At 42.7% G+C, this 25,985-nt stretch overlaps 2 protein-coding genes across 3 annotated transcripts; one reads left to right on the forward strand and one right to left on the reverse strand.

Annotated features, from left to right (window-relative positions):
- Positions 1-4,796: 4,796 nt before the first annotated feature.
- Positions 4,797-6,927, reverse strand: SYCE3 (synaptonemal complex central element protein 3). The gene is made up of 2 exons (XM_066184681.1): positions 5,886-6,927; positions 4,797-4,963 (listed from the first exon to the last, which is right to left on the reverse strand). Exons 1-2 carry the CDS (start codon positions 5,992-5,994, stop codon positions 4,797-4,799), a joined length of 276 nt encoding a protein of 91 aa, XP_066040778.1. The 5' UTR covers positions 5,995-6,927.
- A 1,100-nt stretch (positions 6,928-8,027) lies between these two features.
- Positions 8,028-25,985, forward strand: STYK1 (serine/threonine/tyrosine kinase 1). Of its 2 annotated transcripts, none has more exons than XM_066183698.1 (10): positions 8,028-8,097; positions 18,575-18,679; positions 19,519-19,662; positions 20,560-20,808; positions 21,043-21,224; positions 22,982-23,065; positions 23,319-23,527; positions 23,752-23,792; positions 24,075-24,171; positions 24,603-25,985. In XM_066183698.1, the coding sequence occupies exons 2-10, from the start codon at positions 18,613-18,615 to the stop codon at positions 24,805-24,807; spliced, it is 1,278 nt and encodes a 425-aa protein (XP_066039795.1). In that variant the 5' UTR covers positions 8,028-8,097; positions 18,575-18,612; the 3' UTR covers positions 24,808-25,985. The 2 variants fall into 2 exon arrangements, with proteins under 2 accessions (XP_066039795.1, XP_066039794.1); XM_066183697.1 differs by lacking the exon at positions 8,028-8,097 and adding an exon at positions 11,805-11,896.

Consider the following 25,985-nt stretch of genomic DNA (forward strand, 5'->3'; position numbering starts at 1 on the left):
TTTGCTTCCAGCTTCTGGGCTTGCACCCTGTTGCCTTTGCCTTGGGGAGGAGGGTGGGAAAAGACTTAGTGGTGCCTGAGTTGCACTGCTTACAGCTGACTGATTTGTGAGGGATTAGGAACCTGTTTATGAGTCGTGAAGTAAATTGACTTGGTTTATTTGGATGACAAAGAAATGTCTGTTTTGACACAAAATAAAATGCATTAAGGTGATGAAAATATAAGTAATGGTACCTTTTAAAAATTCTTAAGCAGGATAAATCTTTTTAGGCTTAAATTTTGTTACAAACTAAATTAAATGTGCAGGCACATTGGAGAGAAGTTAATAATTTCACTATACCAAGCAGATGCAAGATATTCATAAATAATGAAATATTACTGCAGAACTTGTCATAAGAACTACTTGAACTGCCTTTAATAGGTGTTTTCTCCTTGAGAGATTTGACAGGCTAAAGAGAATTTTCTTAATCTCTGCAAAAATGTAGGTCAGATGGAATCAGGTTAACAAAAGTACCTAACTAGCAACTTTTTTTTCTTTCTTTTTATTTATTTATTTAATTTTTCATGAACAGCAAAAGTGAGGAACAGATACAAGTAATGTCCTAGCATTGAGTTTTATTTGTTATTTCTGTTCTGCCTTTAGTAAGAATGTTTGTATAAAACCAGAAGCCAGTGACTGCCATAACCTACTTCATCCCTTAATTCCCTGGTTATGAAAATATAAGCTTAACTCTAGCAAAGTTTAAAGCACTTACTAAAATTACATTTTAGATGTCTTGGGTTGTGCATAAATTGTTCCTTTGCTAGGCCACTTATGCTCTTGTTGGTTGAATTTGCTTGGAAAAAATATAAACCTGGTGCTCAATAATGAGGGTCATTTCTCCTGACAGCTGGTGCTTGTGTACGTGTAAATAAGACTATGGGTCTTATTTACAAGAAGAAGAGATTTTTGCCTCAAGAAGAACTTCAGATGAGAGCTTAGTTTGTGTTGTGTTGGTTTGGTTTCTTAAAAAGACATGTAGCTCCATGGATTTTGAATTTGCAGTGTAGCTAAAGTTCTGCAAAAACATTCCCTGTGGCTTTTGAGGAGGATAAAGAAAGGAAGAAGATAGTTTTGTAGGCCTTCCTTTCTGCTAGTTTGCTTCATTTGATCATAATTGCAATACAAGGCATTCACAGTCTAGAGAGATAGGTGCACTGTAAGCTTCTGTCTTGGGCAGTGCTGCTGCCATGGGAGAACTACACAGGTGGAACAAGTGCCTTGGAAGTAAAACACTCTGTTGGAAAAAAACTTTGGAAATAAAACCTGTGCTCCATCATTGGCTGTAAGGGCTGTGAAGTCAGCTGTGGATGTCTGACTCTATTTGTTGTGTCTTTTTTAGAGAGCCTCTTGGCAGATCCTGGTTTCAGAGCCATGGCCTTAGACATCATTCTGCTTTCTGCTAGTTTGGCTTTTTGGAGAACCAAGGAGTCTTCAGCACCACTGTGATTCTGTCGAGAGAAAGTCCATGCTCTGAAATGCTCAGAGTTGTAGGGAAAAGCATCTGCATGAGCCAAGTTGCAGTGGGATCCTTCCTCAGGTGTAGAGGGTATGAGAAGATTTTGGAGGTCATATCAAGTAAGTGGTAGCTTGAACTTTCTATTTTGTGCTGTTTGCAAAAATGGAGCAAGGCTGCTATGATTGAATTTTGAGTCTTAGAGCAGGACAGTGGTGCACTGAGCAGAAAATGGATCCTGATGACTTAATACTACCAGCTGATGAGTAATTAATATCTTAAGGTTTTAAAATGTAATAGGAAAGACTCAGAGCTTCATTATATTTCCTGACTGATGTCAAAATACATTATTCTTCCATGTTTGGCTGTAAGTTTTGACTTGTAAATGGTGACGTGAGTAGGACCACAAAGGTCCATAGAATTAATCAATTATTCACTGCCACTTTCATGCCAGTAGTGCCTATGTGATACAGTTTTTGTTCAGAAAAAAACCCACTATTTTAATAGTATGTGTAAATAGAGGTGTTACAGATTCAGTTCCAGGAAAAACTGCTGCAAGAATCTGGACTAAAATTTTGAAAATATGCTAAAACATAAAACAGCTCATATGGATTCTTGAGCCTTGCGGAGATAATCTGAATTGGGGCTATAATAAAGAAGTGGAAGGCAGTAGTAGTAAATTAAATAAATATTCTAAATAGAGCTCTAAGATGTGTTCTGATGAGGTCAGGACACCTTAGTGGATATGTGAAATACTCCCATTTCAGTCCCCTTTTATACTGGAGAGAAGAGCAGAGTTTCAAGCATTAGAATTATACAGGAGGCTCTGAATGAGTCTTATCTGTTTCTTGATAAGAAATTGTCCATGGAAACTCTAAAACAGAATATTGAAAATATTTATGGCTCCACTTGATGGCTCTTGGATATGTTACTGTCAGGTTTGGTCTCCGCATCCGAGCTTAAAGATGTTAAAAAGTCTTTTTCCCTCTGAAAGCCCCGAGCCAGGTCGCAAGAAAGAAGCAGAGTCTTCAAGGTCTAGTTTTCTTGATATTTCGTGTTGTTGATTATTTCATATCTTAAAATGTTCTCTGTGCCCAACTGAGATCTGAACAGCAGCTAGAACACGAGATGACTCCCCCCACAGTGGGATGTCGCAGTCCCTTTACACAGAAAGTTACGTGTCACCTGTTTACACTTAAATTCCAATACCTATCACCTATACTAAAATGGTCAACTCTAATCCAATCTCCTTAAACTACTTTGTGCCACCATCACCAAAAGATGGAGGCCAGGGGAGAAGAAGGAAGAACTAAGGGCAACACCCTAAATTCTCCATCTTATCCCCCAGCTACCTATATTCTAAAACTCAAAACTACATAATTTTTTATCCTATACTAAACTACTTTTTTCACACCTTTGTGGCTTGTAATTTTTCCCTCAATGTTGGAAGCCGTTCCCATGGACTGAAGTCTAAGGGAGTGTCCTCCTGACCTCTGTGCCAGGGTCTCCAACCCCCCTGCACAGATCTCAAACCCTCTTGCTCAGGTCTGTGGTCTCCCAGGGCATCCAGAGGAATGCCCTGGACTCTGACATGTTACTCTTGGGCCTCAGCCTCTTGACTTGCCAACAGGTGCAGTTCATACCTAAGAGCAGTAAATTTTGCTGTGCCATGGCTGGTAAAAGCATTGCAGTGTTGCACACCACAGAACTGCTGACACTTCCCATCACAGAAAATGGGTGCTGGGGAGTTCAGAGATGTCAGCAATCCAGTTTACTGGTACAGTTATGTGAGCACTAGATGGGGCTGTTACTCCACTTAATTTTTTCTGGAAACTCATAGACGCACCCCTGTGACAGGAAATGAAGGTGTGACAGTGTGGGCTGTCTGGGATCTGCTGCAAGCTCTAGGGGGGGCTGAAATAGGGTAGATGGTGAGTAATAACCCAATAAATAAATAAAGGGAAAAAATAGCAAAAGAATAACTATCTTGCTGTATAGTTTTTGTAGGAATAAGCACTGATGCCTATCCCTAACTTTCCTCTTGTAATCATCACATAACTGGGAAGAAAATCCTGGGGAGAAGTTAAGACCTACCCACGGGAAAGTCAAGTGTAGAGTTCAAAGTGTGTTCTTACCATTTGTACCTCTTGAAATACTTGGTGCCGTAAAAAAAGGCAGAAAACAAAGTCAAATTTGCTACATACTTTTTACTTCAGTGGATTAACATTCTGTCTGAATTTAGATTAACCAATCTCAAAGAAATACACAGCCTAAAAACTAGCAGACTTTCAGGGATCATTTAGATGTGATTTAAATAATTAAATTACCTCTTCACAGGAGATGGAGATGCTCTTACTTGCTACATCGTGCTTACTTTCTGGTTAAAAGAGACTGATTTTAATAACAGGAAAGATCCTTAAAACTTATTGCAGTGACTTCCATCTCTGATAAATTACTCACTTATGTATAATCAAAAGACACAAGGCGCTATTATTCTGACTAAAAAAGGTTTGGTTTTTTTTTTGTCCTTTTCTAATGTTGCACAGTAAGAACATATGGAGAGAAGCATGTTTTATACCATGCTAGTTTGGTTTCTGCAGCAATGCCACCACACGTACTGCAGTCTATAATGGTAAAAAAAAATTTATTTCGTGCCACCTTCAGATGGTTTGAGAGGAACAATCTTTCTGGTGAAACCAATTCAAAGAAATGGTTAAAAATCTAATGGAAGAAGATGAATCAACTATAGATGATCTATCTAAATAATAAAACTATGTAATTGAACACCTATTTTATTATCCTAAATAAAACCACTGCAATCTATCTGCAAATCTAGGATTTCACCTGTGTTGCATTTGAGAAAATAAGCAATTCTTCCTCTTGTCTTTGAAAGGCATGGGCTGGTGCAATGCCACTGTGATGGTCTTCTACAGTACCCCTGCTCCCCATCCCCCCAGTTTGTTCAGGTCTCAAAGAATTCCAGTTAAATTGACCATGGAGTGAGTATGATCTTCCAGCGAAAAGGAACAGAGGGTGTGTCAATTGCGTGTACAAACACTGCAGGGATTACTGATGGGCATTGTGCAAATACACACATTGCTGCCTTTTACCCTCACCTATACAAAGCTATATGGGTAATCTAATTAAAATACTTCCACAAACATTCACAAATAAGTAGTTCTTAGCAAGAGGAAAGCCAATCCATTTCCCACAATGCCTCTGAAACCTCCACAGCTGAGAGAAAAAAGGACCTAAGTTATTTTCCAAGGAATGTCATTCTGCCAGCATGACTGAATTCAATTTACTCGTTTTGCCCTTCACCTCTAGATTCCATTAGCACCTCCTGCCATTTCTTCTCCATCTTCTCTTTGCATATCAGGAAGGCATCTTCCAAGTACTGCATGGCGTTGTGCAGGTCTGGGCTGGTCTGGGTGGGTATGCAGCCATAGGCCATCCAGGCTGCATGCACTGCAAACACAACAGGTATTATATTTTGGCCAGGAAAAAGCAATGGCTGATTCAATAAATAAATTCAATTACTAAAATGAATTATTATCAGTTCAGATCTCAGAGAAGGATGGAAAATAAAATGGAAACTGCCTATAGTAAAACTCAAGATTAAATAGACTGTTCAGTATTACTTCTTTATAAATGTCTCAAAATAGTTCGTAATAGAAGGACACTGATGTAAATTATGAAATGGGAATGAACACTTCACCTAAAAATGACAACAAAACAGGTAACCAAATGGAAAGGGTCAAGAGACTGTTTTAAAATATGTGAATATTATATAAGGAATTCCTCCTTTCAGACCAGTTACAGCTTCTGTAAGGAGAGGAAGGTAAGATCATGGAGACTGCAACAAAGAGATTAAATATTTTAAGGACAACTTAAGTAGTGAAATTGATCTTGAAATAATCACTTAATTAAATGAGACAGATTTTGAAATGATGAGCATCTGCTAAAGCTGAGCAAATCATTTTAGCACTTATGTACTAAACTTATGTACTTACCTACACTTACGTACTTTCCCTTTTATTTTACCAAGAATTCACTATGTACACTCACCTGAGAGGTGATATGTACCCATTTTTCAGCATTAAGTCTCATTTTATACATTTTAATAATTGTACATTAAACACCTTAGTAGTATTTCTGTTTTTAACCAACACTGAACTAAGCACCCATCACCTATTGATTTTAAATTCTGAGCCATCTGAACCACCTAAATTATTTGGATGCTTTTTCACAATTAACAACACGAGGGCACTAGTTGATGGTGATTGTTTTAATTACATTTCTATCACACAGAAGCTTACAAAATAAATATAAAAAATCCTCAGTGTCTTTAGTACAAAAAATCCGTATCATTCTTAATAAAGACCTGTACCTGTTAGTTCTTCCATTTTCTCCAGAATTTCCTCCATATCTGTTTTGAAGTCCTGCACCTTGTTTCCCCTGTTATCATAGTTTCCTTCCTGAGACTCTGATTCAGCCATCTATAAGGAAACCAGGATTTTCCTACTTTATTCTACTCAAAAGTGAGTTGATTTTCAGAGTTGAGACAAAGTAACATTGCAATAAAAAATAAAAGCATTTTATTTTTTTTAAAATATACATTTTAGATTTACATGTGAAATCAGCAAGAATCTGACCTTCAGGTTACTGGTCATCATATGTATGTTGCATATTATTTGTGATTCATTTTGAAATTAAGTAGAAAAAAAATAGCTCAAATATGCTGTGCTTGTGCAAAATAAAGATTTTTGGTATCAGTAATAAAAGATCATTGAGTCACACCCTTCACGAGCAAACTTTATTACCCTGTTACAGTTGTCTTCCAGCTTCTCTTCCAGATACTCTGACCCAGGGCAACTTCATTTTCAAAGTTAGTTGTAAAAGCCTCATTTGTAACCAGTATTTATTTCACAATTGCAGGCTCCAGCGTGGTTTAGTATAAACACTAAGTTTTGTCACTACAGAGGCAGATAAGTGATTATCATTCCCTAAACCTCTGCTAAGCTGTAGGGAGTGAAATTCTAGGATGTAAAAAGACTTGGGGCAAAAATAGAGTTTTAGAACCTCAGTGTTCATCGAAAATGTGACACAAAGTATTGCCTTTAATTTCCTTTTCTGAAAACCACCAATGGATGGGACGGAACTGTAAAGAAAGAGACAGAAGAGCTTCAGTGTAGTGACTTTATACATCACACCGCATAGTTTTTATCCTATGATTTCTCAGACTCAGTGGGTACGTTTTCCGAGTTTTATTGCCGATATGTACGGAAGGAACGCAACGTGTGGTTTGTAATGGCTTTACAGCCTTTTAATCCGGTGCCAAACCTCAGACGCTGGGTGTTCCAAGTGTCACTTCATACAACGAAGTAAAACTGATGTTAACGGGGCAGCCCCCTTGCCCCGGAGCCCTTGGAGAGCCCAAGCCCCGGTGCTGCCCCACACCATGGGCACCCTGCGGCCGCCGCCGGGGCCGCCACCCCGGGGCGCCGCCGCCGCCGCCGCCGCCGCCGCCGCCGCCGCCGCCGCTCGCCCTCACAGACAGAGCAGGCGGCAACGGGACACCAAACACGGCCCGGCGGCCGTGCCCGCCCCTCCCGCCCGCGTGTTCCCCGCGCTCGCGAGCTCGCTTGATTCCGTGTTTCACGAAAACGAGCGCCTGGGAGAGTTCGGCGGCCCGGGGAGCGGCGCGGTTGGCTTTCCGAGGCGCTGGGCTGCGGCTGTGACCTGGCACCGTGTCCCGGCTCCGTGTCCTGCCTGCCCCTCGTTTCCGGCGCCGCCGCAGCGGTCTCTGCGGCATCACAGAATCACTGGGCTGGAAGAAACTTTCAAGATCATCGAGTCCAACTCATGTGCTAACACCTCAACTAAACCATGGCATCGAGTGCCACATCCAGTCTTTTTTTAAACACATCCAGGGATGGTGGTTCCACCACCTCCCGGGCAGACCATTCCAGTACTTTATCACTCTTGCCGTAAAGAACTTTTTCCAAATATCCATCATGGCGCAGCTTGACACTGTGTCCTCCCGTTCTGTCAGTTGCTTCCTGGAGAAAGAGACCAACCACCACCTGGCTACAGCCACTTTCCAGGGAGTCTCTCCTTCTCCAGGCTAAACACCCCCAGCTCCCTCAGTCGTTCCTCACAGGATTTGTGCTCCAAGTCCCTCACCAGCCTCGCTGCCTCCTCTGGACACGCTCAAGCGTCTCAACATCCTTCCTGAACTGAGGGGCCAGAACTGGACGCAGCACTGCAGGTGTGGCCTCACCAGTGCCGAGCGCAGGAGAAGAATGACCCCCCTGCTCCTGCCGGCCACACCATTCCTGACACAAGCCGAGATGCCGCGACCCTCCTTGGCCACCAGGGCACGCGATGCGCGGCCCGATGGCCGGCCCCGGGGGCCGAGCAGAGCCGGTCACAGCCTCCCTGCCCACGGCCCCGCCTGCAGCACGGGCCGCCCTCCGCCGCCAGCCCTGCCCCGCACCGCCCCCGGGCACGGCCCGCCGCCGCAGCTGATGTCGTGGCGAGAGCGGCCGCGCCAGATGGCCTCTGGGGTTTCAGGAGCTTGCCTGAAAGTAACGCAGAAGGTACATCTGAACCCCTAAGTATGAAAGCTGAGTGCTGCTTCTGCTGCTTTTCTCTGGGAGTCTCTCCCTGCTTGCAGGATGGAGGGAGACGTCAGACCAGGGCCGGCAATGACAGCACAACGAGCAGCAGGTTCATAGCTAAAGAGAGTAGGCTTATATTGGGTATAAGGAAAGAATACTTACCAGTGAGGGTGGTGAGAAGGTGGAACAGGTTGCCTTGAGAAAGTCGTGGATGCCCATCCCTGGAAGTGTTCAGGGTCAGACTGTATGAAGTAGTGGAAAGAAGTGTCTTCCCCCCACGGCAGGGGGGGTTGGAACTGCATGGTCTTTGAAGGTCCCTTCCCAAACTGTTCTGTGATTTTACAATCTTTGCATCATTAAAAAAAAAAAAAAAAAAAAAAGGGGGGGGGGGCTGGAAAAGGTGTTTGCAGGACTAGGCAAAATCATGTTAGAATTTTTCTGGAGAAAGAGCAACAAGACTAAAAGATTGTCAAGAGTTAATAGATAGGAATTACCTGTTTTATAGCAGAGTGAGAATCAAGCCCCATTTCTGAATTGTCCGTGCTCCAAGTCACGTCCCATTCCACATCAATATCCAAACTTTGAATCGTTTGGGCTGTCTGTTGTTACCCCTCTTCATCCTTACAAACACAAACTGAGGCCTGTTTTTAAAGTATTTGGTGTATTAGTGTTCTTCTTATGCAGCAGTCTTGCTCATCTCTTGCAATCACCCCTCATTTCACTGCTGACTGAGTAGCTGGTTTGAAGATGAGAATTCATCTTCAAAATAAAATCAGGTTTTTATTCACCTAAGTTGCATGAATGCAACTTTATCACAGAGTGTTGTGTTGCTAAAGTTTTGCAGGGGTTCAAATGCAGCTGAGTAAAATCCCTGAATAGAGGAAGTGCTAGCAAATTACCGGACCTTCAGCTGGCTGATGAAGATTGATGCCTAATCTTTAGGTCATTTCAGTTTTCTACTTTATTTCTTTTCATATGGTGCTACCTTTGGAAATTTTTAAAAACAAATACTACTAGGCTGAACTGAAAATTACAATAGAATTGCCATTAAAAAATAGGTTTGTAATTTTTCTTGATTAAGAAAACCTACTACCTTGAGAGGCAAAGCTCATGAGGCAGAGCAGACACTTGGGATAATGATGGGAGGTTTTCTTTAACATTTAGATAATTTCTGTGTTGTGCCATGTGCTTATCTGCAGAAACTGCATCAAGGGTGTTTGTCCCAGAAAAGTGCTGCCCTTCCTCTGCATGGCCCCTTCCCCAGCCACATCTTGTTCTTTCTCACAGTGTGCTGTTACCAACCATCCTTGGTTGGCTCTGCAGCTGTCTGGCTGCTATTCTTTGAGACTTACATGTTAGCCCCTCACCTTCTGAGTTTCTACACCTCTGTGGGCTTAAGTTGACTAAAAGATGAGTCACAGTCTATCAGCTGTAAGCCACAGTTTTAAGTCTTATATTAGAATGTGAAAATAAGAAGTTTACTGCTTAGTCCCGGAACCCATCTTGAGGCTATGGTACTGCAGCTGTGTGTGGTTAGCATGGTTTCTAGGTGTGCTGCAGCTGTCTTGGAGATGAAGAAGATGGTGATGTTAAAACTGCCAGTCTGCTGCCTTTCAGTGTGCTTAATCATAAGGAAAAAGCAGAGAAGGATAGAGGGTGTTCAACAGGCAATGTTTTCTTTGTGGATGCACATACAGGACATAGCAGGAAAAGTCTGTTTTTCACAGGACAATAAATTACTTCTGTCATAAACAGGGGGATGGGCTTGTTGATGAATGAGAAGGATTGTATAGGCTGAAGCCTGAACTCTGAACCATTGAAATATCTTATCCAACCAGTCAGACTGGGAGCACAACAGAGACTGGAGGGGGAAATTAAAAGCTGCAGCCATTGCTGTTTTTGCATATGCTCTACCCTGAATATTTAACCCTTTGCCTTTCACACTCTCTTCCACAGTGGGGAGGTGTAGAAACTGAAAGAAGGAGGAAGATTTTCAGTTGTCATATTTTCAAACAGGAATATCTGAATAGGTTTTCTTCCAGGTGCCCTTGAGGAAGGTGCCTGTGGAATGTAACTCATTTCAGTAAGGAACTCATTTAAATGAGGAACTGTTATTTGCATTTTACCTACCATTTAATGGAGAATGAGATGTAAGACAGATCCCATCCTCCTTAGTGGAGAAAACACTGCAGAGAGTCAATACAAGTTAGTACCAGAATGAGAGGAAAGCTGAAACCAGAGTCTAAGCCTACCTTCTGCAGCTGTAGTATCTTTATAATAGAAATCTAATTCAAGGTGTAGAATCTTAATGTAAAATGTAGAATCTTTCTAATTCAAGAAAATTTTCAGTCTGGAAGATGTTTCTCCTGGTTTCCCAGGGGATAAAAATCCATATCACAGGACTATTTTGCTGATACTATTTTGCCCACTCCTGCCAGTGTCTGTAGAGAGTCAAGCAGTGAAAAACTCCTGGTTTTCACCGTTTTGCATGCATGGGTAAATGCCATCTGGAAGAATAATGCTAAGGAGAAGTCTCTCTTAAATTAACTGTTGTCTTTTGATATCTAAAGGTATTGATTTAGGTACAACTAAAATTTGCCCCACAACAACATACATGCAGTGACAAAATGTTAACCAGGAGTAGATGAGTTTGGCTAAAACAGCAGAGATCACATCATCTACCGCATCTTCCCCAAGCCACCTGCCTTGAGTTGCTGACTGTGAAATGAAGTTTGTCTCTCAACAAGAAGTAGGTCTCATATTGTTTACTCTTGAAATGCAACTGCCTCTCACTCCTATGAAGTAGCTAAGCAAATAATCTTGTGTCGACTCATATAACCAGGACTCAGGAATCTGAAACTCTTAACAAAGGATTTATCAGTGATAGGGGAGGGCAGGCCAACAGATGGGACTTGTGTGCATGGATTGGTTGGGAAGAAAGTCCCCAGAAGTAAAATGCTGAGGTACAGTGAAGATTACACCCCAGGGCTGCTGAGGACACAAGCAGAGCACAATGGAGACCCCAAGGGCATCATGGCAGGAAAAGGTCACAGGGAAGTTCAGGAATATTGTCTGCTGTGATTGGGGAGCTCAGAGTGGTGTGAGGACAGGGCAGAGGAAAGCTAAACTTTGCAAAGTTCTGTCAGAATGCACGGAGAGCCCGAACAGGAAGGACACCAGGGGGAAAGGCAGATTGTGAAAAACCCTATGTTTCTGCTGTCTGCTGTAGCATGTTTTGATATTATTAATCTTCTATCTTATCCCTCATTTGCAGACTGTGTTCCCAGTGGAACGCTTTTTCAGCCTCTGGAGTCCTGGGGGTTCTGTACAGATTTTCTGTTCCAAGAGCCCATTCATTCTAAATGTGAACCTGTAACCGGAAGTGTATGAATTCTGTTTATTACATAACCTGTCCCTCTTGATCTGTGTTGGTGTGCCTTTCAAACTCCACTGCAGGTGCCTGCCCGAGGGCTCTGCAGTCAGCCCATGAGCAGCTGCTGTGTGGAAGCCAGGCAGACCCGTTCTGCAAGTGTGTGCCTTCCTGTCAGCTGTGTGTTGGACATCCCTGGGGAGACAGCTGAGGAGGCAGAGAGGCAAAGAACCGAAGCTGGGCGGGACTGGAGTAAAAAAATCAGTGAGGAGGAACTTAGTCATAAGAATTAAAACCATACCAAGGTAATCATCAGCATTACTGGGAGTGGCCTCACAAACTGGGATCTGGTAGCAGGAGAGCTTCAGGAAAAGACAACCGTAGGGCAAGGAAAGTGGTATCATTCGGGTAAGTGAGAGAAAGCACTTCTGGAAGATCAGCCCATGAGTATTTATTTCTTAAAAGACTTTTATTAACATAAATGTGACCTGCATTAGAAGATAGCTGTACTGTATATCTGTGTATGCATGCATGTACAAATGTGCATGTACTTACTGCTTGTAGTGAAGCTACTTACAGTCATTTCTGTGATCATAATGGTATTGGGGTTTGAGAAGAAAATAAAAGAGGGATGTCCTCTACCCACTGGCTGATTTGAATGAAATAGCTTACAGGCATTTTTTAAAGAGAAAGAAATTAACAAAGTAATTAAGTTTTGTATAAAATTAGTCTCAGTTCACTGAAACTGGGTGATGTTATGCTTGTGTGTATAAATATGTCCAGTCTTTAGTTAAGTAATACATGCCTAGGGCTGAATTAATTACCATTTTACTAATTTACCATTGATTGTAAGGCAGTGAACTCTAACCCAAAGTGGTGCAGATATCTAGGTTTTCCTGTATTTACCTGTGTGTGCATGAGCTACTGATGAAATTACAAACACAAATCTGTGTTAAATCCACCAAGAAGTGTCCACAACTGGGAAAACTGAAACTAAAGTTGCCTACGCAGCTTAAGGTGGCTGTGAATTCATGAAAGCAGATCTCTGTTGGATTTCTTAAACCATTAAGTAGCAATGTGATGTCATGCAGTATTTTTATCACACAGTAGTTTTTCACAACAAGAGCTATATGGATGCGTGGTCCTTTGAAACAAAAATCCTACATTCTTCTCATGTTCTGTCATAGCTTTTGCTGTCACAGTTTTTTAGAATTTCTGTATTTGTGCTGGGTTTGATACAGGCTTAATATAGTCAGCTACCAGCAAAATCAGAGCTCAGTCAGCTGGGAGACATTTTCAAAAGTAAGATATGATTTTGCTTTCATAAAAGGAAGCCATAGGTGATAGTTTACTGTTGAAAGTTTGGCCTCTAGACTTTTAATAGCCTGCTCATTAAGGGCTTCAGCTTAATGTATTCCTTGGGGTTTTTTATCACTTCAACTTCTTCTTCAGATTACCTGTGAGGAATTACTTTTGGTGGCCTCCGTTCAGTGGGAATGTTCAAGGTATATGTAAATTTTCCAGAAGCTATAGTAGGCCATGTCTGCATTAGAAAAAATATCTTTGTCTTTGTCCCCATTCAGGTTCTGTATCATTTCACACTTCTGTACTTAGATTTCCTTATGCAGCACAAATAAATTAATTTTTGTAGATTATCTGAGTTTAAGCAAAACCTAGCACTGTAAGAACTTGCATATCTCCACTGAAATGGTGCCAGTTGGAACTAACATTTTTAGCATAAAAGCACAGCAGCACTGAGTCCTCCTGACTCATTTCTCAGTGCAGTAGTGACTGTTGACTTTGCCTGTTTTTCTGCTATACTGAAAAGGAGCCAAGTTTCCTCTAAGTAACCACCTGCTCAAATAGCAGCATGGGCCTCATTATTTGATGTTTTCTCTATGGTCTAGCTCTTCAAAAGTGGTCAGCCTAATTTTCTTCCACTTCCTTAATATCCTTCTGTAGCAGCTAGCCTAGGTTTGATATTCAAGTATTGCTTCTAATTTTGGACCAAGAGAAAATCTTGTGTCTCTGTATGTGATTTTTGAAACACTTTGTTTTCTCACAGGGTGTTACAGCTACCAGCTGTTTCAAAAGTGAGTTGTACTACTGAATCTTTATAGCTGAGACAGTGTTACAGCAAGTCATAGGATATTATTTTTAATCCTTGTTTACAAGGACAGAAGTGTCTCTGGTGTCGCTGGTCAGAATTGCCCATTCTGCACAGGGCTTGGTAACCCACAGGTGCCTTGCAGTGAGAGATGACTCCACGGGCCAGGAAAACCTTGCAAAGATGTCATGGTCTGCCAGGCTGTTGGAAAGTCACTAAGGTCTTCTGCATGCAGAAGAGACAGGCTATACAGTCTAACAAATGCATGGCTGAAACCTGCCAGGCTAGTTTTTTATTTGTGTGGATGCTGCTTTTAGTAAACGGTGGACATGGCAGGGGAAAAAAAAAAATCTCTTTTTCACTGTTTGCTTTACAATAGTGCTTTATTTCTCCCTCTTCTCTCACATTCAATGTCTATAACTGCCCACATCTGGTGGTTTCCTGCTGTTTTGGTTCCTGCAATTCCCTGGTAGCTCCTCTCCCTTCCTGGTGCACAGCCAGCACAGCGTGCTTGTGCAGATCATTTGCCAAAGCCTTGACTGTTGACCATGTTCAAAGGTCAGATAAAAGAGGAGGGAAAGAATAAAAGCACCAGTGAAATGGTAACTGGAAAAGCTGGAGAGCAAGGTTCTGCCACTGCAAGAAATTAAGTAGAAGACATAATGTTTAAGGATTTGTCTTTTATCAGTCAGGCAGTTATTCTTTAGCTAATCATTACACAAAGATTTACAGGTTTGCACTGATGATGGGAACTGCTGGTAGCTCACAAATTAGACATATTCGGGGCAAAACTGTATATTTGCTGTGACTATGGACAACTTACTCTCTTTAACATGGCAGGAGCAAGCAGCAGGCAGCTTCTGTGTGGGCAGTATCCAAGCTGTCTGTTCCCTTATTTTCCATGGGCATGTTAAGTCTTGATATTTCTTTCTTTTCAGTCTTCACCACAAAGTTTGTCACTCCTAAGGCTTCTTAAATCTTAGTCCTGGCACTTTAAATAACATAATTTGAGGTTGATGAGAACTTTAAGGCCATAAATATCAGAGAGGATTGATTATTTTAGGGCAGATGACCTTCCTGGTTCAGTTTACCACATTGCCATGTGAATGCTTCTGCTATTGCTAAGGAGACAGTATCCACGTGAGAATGAATGACAGGGGACTGGAAAAATCACAGTAAGGCTTTTGCTGGCACACAGTGCTTGTGGATCTGTGCTGACACAGGGTGTGGTTTCACAGTGCAGCTTTAGATGAATTAGCCATTCACCCCTGACTAATACCGACCACTAAAATGGCAGGAAATCACCATGGCAAAAAAAGCAGTGGATTTTTCCTGCTAGGTTAGTGGTTTGAATCAGTTCACCATGTGATCAGTTGCACAACTGAGAGCAAAACAACCAATGAGAAGACAGCAGAGAGAGAAGATAATCCCTTCTTTTGGCATCGGTGAGCACTTAATTCAGCTCAGCTACATTCACATTCAGTATTTGGTCTCCCTGAACTGGTTTAAGCCGCTCCCACAGCTGCCACCTTCTAGCTGATTCTTCATGTCCCTCTCTTGCCCTCTGTGCTTTGTCTAAATTGCCAGGGCAGCAAAAACAGCCTGGCAAGCAAACATGGCTGGAAACAAAATGCCACCTTTCTCCAAGTGTTCATCCTGTTGGCAAATGTGCACAGAGGAGCAGTGTTGGTGTAGAATGGGGGCTAATTAACCTGTCACTGCTGCCAGGCTGTGGAATTGCTGTGTCATGTGCAGCGCACCAAGTAGTCTGCTAGGAGCAGTTTGCACATGCTGGTGATTGTAGTTTAACTTCTGCTGAGGTTTTGCCTTGTATTTCCCATTGTCTAAGAGCAGCTGCTTCTTCTGTTTTTGGGTACTGTGGTCTTCACTGTATATTCAGCTTTGACATCAGGATTTGAGTTCAGGTTGAGGGTCAGAAGGCTCTGCAGAGGGATCCAGACAGACTGGATCCATGGGCTTATGACAATTGTGTTGGGTTCAACAAGGCCAGGTCCTGGCTTCTGCCCCTGGGCCACACCAACCCCCTGCAGCTCCAGTCTGGGGCAGAGGGGCTGGAAAGCTGGGAAAGGCCCTGGGGGTGCTGGGCACAGTGGCTGGACAGGAGCCCAGGTGGGCAAGAGGCCAAAGGCACCTGGGCTGTGCCAGCCATGGTGTGGCAGCAGGGCCAGGGCAGTGACCGTCCCCTGTGCTGGACACTGCTGGGGCCACACCTCACATCCTGGGGCAGCGCTGGGAACCTCAGGGCAGGAAAGACATTGAGGGGCTGGAGCATGTCCAGGGAAGGGAACGGAGTTGGGGAAGGGGCTGGAGCACCAGGAGGGGCTGAGGGAGCTGTGGGGGCTCAGCCTGGAGAAAAGGAGGCTCAGGGGGGACCTTCTGGCTCTGCAGAACTCCCTGACAGGAATGGACAGCCAGGGAGGAGTCGTGCTCTGCTCCCAGGGAACAAGGGACAGGACAAGAGGAAACAGCCTCAAGTTGTGTCAGGGGATGATTATATTAGATTAGGAAAAAATTCTTTCCTGTGAGTCATTAAACATTGGGATAGGCTGCCCAGTGAAGTTGGTGGAGTCACCATCCCTGGAAATGTACAAAAAAACTGTGGATGTGGCACATAAGGATATGGTTTAGTGGTGATCATGGTGGTGGTGCTGGGCTGACTGTTGGACTTGATGATTTTAAGGGTCTTTTCCAACCTTTATGATTCTGTGAATTCCAATGAGTGGAATTCAGTCTGTGCAAAAGAATATTTAAAAATCCAGTGGAATAAATAAGCTGACATTTAGTTGAAATTGCACAAATTCTCTAATGTAAATTCTAAATTGAAGTAGCACAGTGTATGTGTGCACATGATCTAGACAGCACTGATCTTGGTACAGTGTTAACACACAAGCAAGAAAAATCAGAATGCCACTGAGGTACAGATTTTGAACCTTTTGAGATATTTTTGTTTCCTTTATCCTGTCTTGGTACTGGAAAAATGTCTTGATCTAATAAAATAAGTAGTTGGGCACTGTCAGTACTCCTGCTCCATGTGGAGTTTGCACATGAACATGTTAGTTCCACGTAACTTTCATGTGTCTCCCACTGCAAAAAATATTAAATGTACAATGTGAGTTCTGTGGATTTCTGAGTTACCATTCTCCTTGTGAGGAGAGGAATGTGAGAACTGCAATGATGTTACTGTTAGACAAGTAAGTTGCAGAAACAGCCTAGAACAGAACAGGAATTTATTTGGTCTTGGCCTGAAAAGTAGCACTGAAAGGCACTTCAGAATTACCTTACTGAGCAAAACTTCTTTTGCTGCTTGCTGAGTATTGCTAGAGGATAGAGACATAGAATGTAAATGGGCTTCTGCAATCAAACTTTTCCGGTCATAACACCTCCATAAGCAATTGCAGCACATGGGAGTGCCAGGGCAAATAAAGTGCCAATGACTGCCATTGTTTTTATTCCTGGATCCCATGGTTCTGCCCTAAGTATGGATGGAAAACATGAGTGCCACCCACTGGCATCACTGCTGGGAGGTACATAAAGAGTAGGGAGGAATTTTTTTTACAGACCAGTGTAGACCTGGCTGCTGTGTCAGGGCTTTTTCCATGGCTCTTTGCTGCTCTCTCTGTAAGCACAAATTGGGGAGTGTGTGCTTTTGTGTGCCTGTGCGTGCATGGTGTTTAAATGTCAGTGTGCATTTCTGGTAAGCACCTGTACAAAGCCATTAGCAAGTTTTAGGATGGAGCTTGGACTGTTTGTGACTTAGATTATACAATATGATTGCTGGCTAATGGTCCTGAAGTCTGTGTACCTGAGAATGAAAGAAGCCAGGACTGGTCCTGTGTATTTGTGTGTAAGTGTGTGTTAGAGCTGAGGTGGGTTGTTTTAGTGTGCTTGCTTTCAGGGTGTACCTGAAAAACTTGGTATTTTTGCTGTGTTACTACTCCTCTGACTGGATTCCTGGTGTAGCCATACCTCGGAACCAGGTAAATCTGCTAGGACATTAAGAATGAAATCAAATTAAAAAAGGAAACAGACTTTTTGTGATACCTTAAGGCACAGATATATTCCATTTTCCTCTCTCTGCTGCCTCTATTGTGCAACTGGTAAAGAATAACTTCACTCATTAATTTTAAGCATGAGAACAAACTGTTAAATATTTCATCCCCAAATTCCACAAAATCAATGTCCTATATTTGCCATTGAGGTTAATTGCCTAAAACTCATAGCTGAAAACAAAGTAGGTGCTTACAGGATAAAAGTCACAATTCCTATAAAATGTTCTAGATAATACTGTTTGCAAAGCTGTTAAGTCTTAACTTTTAGCAATGTTTATAAGAAGCAGTGACTAAACAAGGTGCATGCTTGTACAGGCTCTGTATTTTCAGCTACAAATGTGGAAGACTTGCAGGTGTTGTCCTTCAGAATACCCACGGATTTGGCAGTGCTCAGAAGTCGGTACCAGAGAGCCCTAATGACAACACTTTTTTCTCCTTGTCCTTGTACAGCAACAGTAGGAGTTGTGGCAAGGACTGTAGTCAAGAATGACATTTTCTATGCATGCTGCTGATCTGTTCACTTGTAATGGACCGGAAGATAAAATGCTGAGCCATTCTGGCATCTAAAAAATGTGTTAGCTAGGAGTGTATTAGATGTTCTTTAAATAGAATTAAGTTTGTATTTATGGACTTTTGTACATATGCCAGCCATTTGGCCTAGGGATCCTCATTTGCTTGTGAAGCACAGTAAAACAAGCTTAACCCTAAATTCTCTCTGGTCATGCAGTTCATCATCCATAGGATGTGATAGTGGATGTCCTGTGTTGTTCTCTTAGCCTTCCAATCCCAGTGCTGCTTCGTGCAGCCACTGATTGTAAGGGGTAGAAAGCCTCCTATTCACTTCACTTGTTGCTTCATCATCATGCTTTCTCCTAATAAGTTTTGTTATTTTTCTTTATGTCTATGCAGGAAGTGAGGGTTGGAGACCTGCTTGCTCGTAACCTAACATGGCAGGGGATGTGAGAAGATTCTCACGGATGCTGCTGGAGTGCAATAGCAGTGACAAGCTATGTGGTAGGACTCACACATTCCTTTAATAAGGTTTCACATGCTGGCCAGGAAGGCCAGCTTCAATAAAAAGTGTGCCAAGCCCTTTCTTCTCCTCCACCTTCATCCAAGCCCACATAGAAAGATTTGATGGAGCTTTCCCTGCATTGTGTTTCAGGGGAGAAATGTTTGTGGGGATGAAGCCTCTCTTGCGGGATTATTCTCACATAATTTCAGCCATGTTAGAGACTTCGTACCTCGAATGAGGTGTACAGCAATCTTTAAAGATTCCCTGCAGCTTCCAAAGGACCAGTTTTATGGGTTTTATGATTTTGTGACTTTCTGTCATCTTCGGGAACTGAAAAAATGGTCTCGACCACCTCCAGATCTGGGGACATGAGAAAGATAGTTACCTTCACAAACCTTGCTAATTGCACTGTCTTCCAGTCAAATTCCAAAGGTGATCACACCCAGTTTCCTTTAAAATGCTCTGTGTAATTTTACTGGAAGGAGCTGGAGCTGTAATTGCACTTGATGACATAGCAATATCCAGCCCATCCCATCTCCCTGCGGTCCTGCTGGCAGTGCTGTTTCTGTTTCACTGGTGGGTGGTACTTCAAATGGCTACAATTCCTGGCCTCCATATAAGTGACCTTAGGTGTGGGAGTCTTAGTGATTTCACGCAGTTTAGGTACTCAGCACCTTTGAAAAATAAGGTGGCAGCACTAACAGTGTTCAGCTGTTCCAGAGGATGGAACACAGGCTTTTGGGGTTGAAAATTACTGAAATGGTTTGTTGCTCCATGGTTATACAGAACCAGTATGCTGCTTATTCCTTGGTTTTCCATTTTCTTTCTCTGCTGACAGTTGTGCGTGAACATCAAACAGAAGTGATTGTTGTCCCAGCGCTCCTGGTGGGGCTTTTTGTCATTGTGCTCACTGTGATCCTTTGGCTCCACTGCCGTGGCCTGCGAGCAAAGCAGGAGCAATCAGCACCAGCTGGAGCCCAAGGTAAAAGAAAAGCTTTTCAACCAGGGGAAAGAGTATTGGTTTAAGTGGCCAGAAGCTAATTCCATTTCCCCATCGCTTGAGCTGTTAGGCAAAACCATTTATGAGGATCCTGAGTGGTATTCAGCAATCCAGTAAACATTAGAAGAATTTGGAACACTGATTTACTCCATTTTTCAGCAGCAGTAGTGGAAGCTGTAGTGTAGATGGATCTGAGAAAATCTAAAGCATCATGCCATGTAGGCTGTTTAACATGCTGTGGTAACATTACAAGAGCTGCAAAGCCTCCTCCTGGAGGCTGCTGCAAGGAGAGTTTTACTGGGGTAGTTATGAATTATAGTAATTTTGATGTAGATTACACCCAGTTAATCCATTTTCTGCACTGCCATTTTCTATATAATCCATTTTCTATACTCCCTCTTCCTGTGGAGGCAACATGAGGTAGAATAGGGACTGGTGAGAGGGTTGGGAAAGGTTTGTTGGTACGTGTGTGTCTGTATGGGAATGAAAATACAGTTCTGAACTAATTTTGGGTATGTAGAGGGAAACAGCCGCTTGAGCCTATATTAAGGGAAATAATTGAGAACTGGTAATAAAAGAAAATGTTCATTGTTTGAGCACATGGGAATGAAGTCCAATTGTGCCTTATCTATAAAGATCTATACATATCTATATGTAGTTAAGTATGGGAGAAATTTCTAGACTGGTTCTTTTTGTCAAATAGAATGGAGATATATTCTTTCCCCATCTTCAAGGGCCAGGATAAGTGAGATACAATAACAGTTCCTTACTTTGCCCTGATTTCCAAAACACTGTGGTGCAAAAATTAAAAAGCATAGAAGGATGAGCACTGCCACCTATTACAGGAGTTCATCTGTCTGGCTTTTATGCTTTTGTTAGTGACAAAAAAGAATCAGCAGGAGCCCTGCTCAACAGAGAACTGCTACATCCAGCTGAGTGAGAGATCTGTGGAGAGCCTGCTAAATTCTGCATCCTTGACTCTGAAAGAATTAGAGATACCACGAGAGAAACTCTTACCAGACACCTTGCAGCTGATAAAACTTGGTGCCTATGGGAGCATCTACAGGGCACAGTTGGAAGCTGGGAGCTCTGGGAAGACTAAGACTGTGGTATTGAAAGCCTTGCAAGGTAAGGATCCTGTGGTCAGGATCCACTTTGGTACAGTTTCTGTATCCCAGACATGGGCAGAGAGCTGCCGTCAGTACTGGGCAAGAACAGGCTATGTTCAGTATAGTAAGTTCAAGATGTTCTTGGAGGAATGTCTTGGTAGGATTAAAGATTGCTGAGCATATTGATTTTAGCTGTCAACCTGTTCTTTGCTGCTTCTATTTGTTGTTGTTTTGTTTTCTTCTGTTCTGTCAGACCCAGCTAGTCCCCAGAAAGTAAAGGATTTCTTGGGAAGGATTAAATTTCATCAAAATCTTGGCCATCATGAGAACTTGGTTGAATTGGTTGGATGTTGTGTAGACCAGTTCCCACTTTATATGATCATGGAAGATGTGTCTCTTGGTGACCTGCTGACATTTCTGTGGACATGTCGGAAGGTGAGTCGAAAGAAGTGGTGACGGAATAGCTTCTTAAATTCCTTAGGTGCATGTCTATCCCTAAGTCATAAATGATTTTTCCATCTCTCCATGCATCCCTTTATAACAGTCAAAACTATTTCCATGCCCCAAAGAAGTTCTACACAGGTCTTACTTTGCAGACCATTGAAGGGCATTGCAGGCACTGGAATTAGAATGAATTCATACAGCCACCTGAATTTCTGAAGTTTTAAATCATGTCTAACTCCAAATGCTTTTAAGAAAGCAGAGCAGTTACAACACAGGGGGAAGGTCATGGGATGATAACTAATTGGTAAAAGACAGGAAATGGAATATAAGAATGAAAGGTTGGTACTTGCACTGAAGGGAGGTCAGCTATCTAGGACATGGTGCTGTTCATTGCATGTATTAATAACCTAAAAATGGGATGACAGTGACATGATGACACTTGCTGATGATTCCAGCTAGTAGTGGCAAGGGCTGACCCAAAGGAATTGCAGAAGGATCTTTCAAGATTGAGAGACTTGTCAATAAAGAGAACAGATGAAATTCACCATAGTTAAAAATAAAGTAATGCACAGGAAGAAGTTTCACATTTGTGAATGATGGTTTCATGTCTGTCCATTGTTGATGAGAGGTAAAATCTGATGGGATGAGGTCTGATAGTATGAAAATATGCAGCCCATTGAAAATATTAACTCTAAATGTTAAGCTAAAAAGAGGCCAAATATCAGGGGAGGTTTGGATTGGATAGCAGGAAGATATTCTTCTGCCAGAGGGTGGTTGGGCAGTGACCAGACGCTCCAGGGAATGGTCACAACTCCAAGGCTGTCAGAGCTACAGGAGTGTTGGGACAATACTATTAGGGGCAGGGTAGGATTGCTGGGATGTCCTGTGTGCAGGGCCAGGAGTTGGACTCAGTGGTCCTTGTGGGTCCCTTCCAACTCAGCATATACTGTGATTCTATGACTCCTTGTTGCAAAAGGCATGAAGACAAAACTCTGCTGTTACTGTGTAAATTCATCACTCTCCTACATCCGAAACTCTAAATACAGAATTGCTTCCTGTCCTGTTCAGCAGAAGGTCCAGGTGGTAGCAAATAAAGCTAGTACATGTCATGTTCAAAATAAACAAATGGAGCTGGTTCTTCAGGAAGTGAGGAGTTGACTAATGGAATGTCTTACCACTGAATGCTGTGGATACTGACACTTCATATGAGGGCCGTTATGGAAGGTAACCTTTCAAAGGTTACTGAACATGTTGAAAGCTTAACCATCTCAGGAAGTTTTTAAATAGAATGTGGGCTATAAAATGGCACAGGAAGAACATTGTGTGCTTACCTTACTTTCTCTCTCATCTCTCTTACTGTTACAGGCAGGGTGGTAGGAGAGATGGACTGTTAGTCTCATACCAGGTACCCAGTTCATATGTTAGAAACGTGCTTTTCTACTCATCATTCTAATATATAATGTATCTTTCATTCACCTGTGTGGATTGTTGTTCTTCACTGTCATTCTGACGATTTCTTTCTAATCTAGTAAGTTTTTCCCCCCGTGTCAGTTTGCCCACCAGTTGTCTCTAGTGTACTGGTCTTACTCAACACACCATCAGCATCACCCATCCACATCCTCTTACATTTCAGTCAATTTATGAGCAATTGTGAGAAGGAGGAGCATAAGATTAGATATATTAGAAGGAAACATCTCCCACTATCCTACTGCATGTGTCTGAACCAAGGTGTCTTATTTTGTCTCTAGGATGTAATGGCAATGGATGGTGTCCCTTATGACCTCACTGAGAGGCAGGTATATGAGGTTGGACAGCAGGTTGCAGCAGCTCTGGTAAGTCTGCTGACATTGGCTGCATTTTTTCCTTCTTGCTTGATTGCAACACAAGTTTGCATGGTGCGTTAAATCTTCTTGGCCTAAGCACTGAGAATAAAAGTTTAGTTAAAATATGCTTCCATTATGTTGGTGAGCACATGTCTCTGCTCCACAGTGTTGAAAACAAGCATCAGTGAAACTCAGTGAAAATCTGTATAAATTAAATTTCCTTTTAAAAACATTTTGTTTTCTTTCTTTTCCAATTTCCCAGGCTTATCTGGAAGAAAAGAACTTGTTCCATGGTGACATTGCTGCCAGGAATGTCCTTCTTCATCAAAACTTCACTGCTAAGCTCTGTGGTTTGGGCCTGGCCTATGAAACTCACGCACATGGTGCCAGCTCAGTCACACGGAAAGTGCCTGTCAAGTGGCAGGCACCAGAGAGGCTCCTGAGCAAACCCCCTACCATCAAGGCAGACATGTATGGCTTCATTTTGGGAGTAAAATTTCACCTGTCTGTCAGACCTGTCTCTTTCACTCCTTCATGCTTAATTCCATGTCCTGAAGCTCACAGGAAGGCAGATCTCATTTCAGCATAACGCTCCACTTTTACCGCTCATACTTTCTCCTGTCTGCAGGCCATGCCTAGTTGTTTTTATGTATTTAAGCCAGCAAACAACATTGCTTTGTTTTCTTTTCTTGCAGATGGTCTTTTGGAATTCTACTGTATGAAATGATTACATTAGGTAAGAAGATTTAATGCTAATAAAAAAAGTAAGGAAGCAGCAAATTAATGAGACCCAAACCCTCGAATTTTAGAATGTAAAGTTGGGCCATTTAATTAAGCACCCTGTTTTTTTCCAATTTGCAAAGTCTTGTCAACTCCTTTTAGACCTTCTGTTACTGTGAATTGTGGTAGGAGAAAAACCAGATTTTGCTAGGGAAGGAAGGCAGTCTTGCACAGAAGCTGCTCTCTGCAACCATTGCCATAGAGTTTTCTACCATTGCTCCTTTTGCCTTTGTTTCAGGTGCTGCACCGTATCCTGAGGTGCCACCTTCTGACATCTTATCATACCTGCAGAAACAGAACATTATGAAGCAGCCCTCAAGCTGCCAGCAAGCCATGTAAGTCACTTGCTTCATGGACAGTTGAACATGAGGTTGGCAGAGCTAAATGGAAGTGAGACACAGAAAATGAGATTTTACACAAGATTTCTAAGTCTACACTATACTGAGAGTAACCTGTTAGCTGAGATTTGTGTCTGCCACATCTCCTTATTGGGTTCTAGTGCATAAAACCTCTGTGGCCAAAACCTTTCTGTCCTCTTGAGAATAACACTTATTTCTGTTTCCATCTCTTGGAAATGACACTTATTTCTGTTTCCTTAAGTGCCCTTGCATTCTGTTGCTCTGCTGCTTCCTTGCAAGGTGCAGCACTGCTGGGGAATGATTTTTCTCCTCAGAGTTATAGGATATTGTCTGAAATGAACAAAGTATCCACAGGGAAGATCTAAGGTACATTTCTTTGCATGAAGACATAATTTCATCGTTTACAGGTACTGCATCATGAAGTCCTGCTGGCAGTGGTGTGCAGCTCACCGGCCTTCTCCAGCAGACCTCTTGTGCTCCCTGAAAGCAGCTATGAAGACCAGCAATGGGCACACAGTGCTGCAGGTGCCAGAGCCAGTGGTGCCTGAACTCTATGCTGATGTTGCTGGTGTTGATGTGCACAGCCTGGTGAGGGAATACACGATCCTCTGAAGGGTCCTTTCATATTTTGGTAAAAGAGAAAGAAGTCTCAGGGTTTTCCCTTTCTAAATATTTTGCAAGCCCAGAACGAGGTGTGTACGTTGGAGGGGATCCCTTTGTTCTTCAAACATCTATAAAATCTCTCCTCCATGCCAGACACAAGAAACTGTTACCATTATTGTTAAATCAGCCTGTTGGTATCATTCTGCCAGTGGTCGTTTGGGAGTAGTGTGTTTGGGAAGCTGTAGAAAATGTAATGAGAAACTTGACTTAAAGGAGTGTTGGGTTTGTGTGGCAAGGTTTTGGTGATGGGGTGGACTGCAGAGGTGACTTCTGTAAGAAGATGCCAGAAGCTTCCCCTAGCTCCACAATGGACCTGCTGCTGGTCAAGGCTGAGCCCTTCCACAACACTGGTAGCACCTCTCTGATTACATATTTAAGAAAGTGTAAAAGGTACAGCACAAGAGCAGGTGAAAGAGAGGAGTATGATTGTGAGAGGAACAGCTCTGCAAATACCCAGGGCAGGGCAGAAGGAGGGGCAGGAGCTGCTCCAGGCTCCAGAGCTGAGATTCCGTGGTGCAGCCCCTGGAGGGCAGGGGAGTGCAGAGATCCATCTGCAGCCCCTGGAGGTGCCCATGCCAGAGCAGGAGGATGTCTGAAGGAGGCTGTGACTCCAAGCGAAGCCGGTGCTGGAGTGGGGTGCTGGTAGAATCTGTGGGGAGAGGAGCCCTCATGGGAGAAGGACTGCACCTCATGGAAAGGGACTCATGGTGGAGCACTTCATGAAAAACAACCCGTGGGAAGAACTCATGTTGGAGAAATTCCTGAAGGACCTAGTCTCCTTTGGAGGGACCCCACCCTGGAGCAGGGAAAGAGTGTGAGGAGTCCTCTCCCTGAGGAGGAGGAAGAAGCAGCAAAAACAATGTGAGATGAACTGACCACAGCCCCCATTCTCCCTGTTGGATGAAAAGAGTTAGAGAAATTGGGAGTGAAGCTGAGCTTGGGAAGAACAGAGGGGTGGAGGAAGGTGTGTTTTGATATTTGATTTTATTTCTCATTATACTTCATAATTTGATTAGCAATAAACTAATTTTTTTCCCAACTTGAGTCTGTTTTGCCTGTAACAGTAATTGGTGAACAATCTCTCACTGTCCTCATCTTGACCTGGGGGCCCTTTCTTATATTGTCTC

This window comes from Chamaea fasciata, unplaced genomic scaffold (assembly GCF_029207755.1).
Source record: "Chamaea fasciata isolate MVZ Bird 193981 ecotype frontalis unplaced genomic scaffold, bChaFas1.0.hap1 SCAF_5, whole genome shotgun sequence".
NCBI lineage: Eukaryota > Metazoa > Chordata > Aves > Passeriformes > Sylviidae > Chamaea > Chamaea fasciata.

What these genes read in the sequence shown, in the direction of transcription:
- SYCE3 (XM_066184681.1), bottom strand. Translation starts at nt 5,994, where the DNA reads ATGGCTGAATCAGAGTCTCAGGAAGGAAACTATGATAACAGGGGAAAC. An exon ending in GAAAATGGAAGAACTAACAG is followed by an intron (nt 4,964 to 5,885) that starts GTACAGGTCTTT and finishes TTGTGTTTGCAG; the next exon opens with TGCATGCAGCCTGGATGGCC.
- STYK1 (XM_066183698.1), top strand. Translation starts at nt 18,613, where the DNA reads ATGGCAGGGGATGTGAGAAGATTCTCACGGATGCTGCTGGAGTGCAAT. An exon ending in AGCACCAGCTGGAGCCCAAG is followed by an intron (nt 19,663 to 20,559) that starts GTAAAAGAAAAG and finishes TGCTTTTGTTAG; the next exon opens with TGACAAAAAAGAATCAGCAG. An exon ending in AGCAGGTTGCAGCAGCTCTG is followed by an intron (nt 23,066 to 23,318) that starts GTAAGTCTGCTG and finishes CCAATTTCCCAG; the next exon opens with GCTTATCTGGAAGAAAAGAA.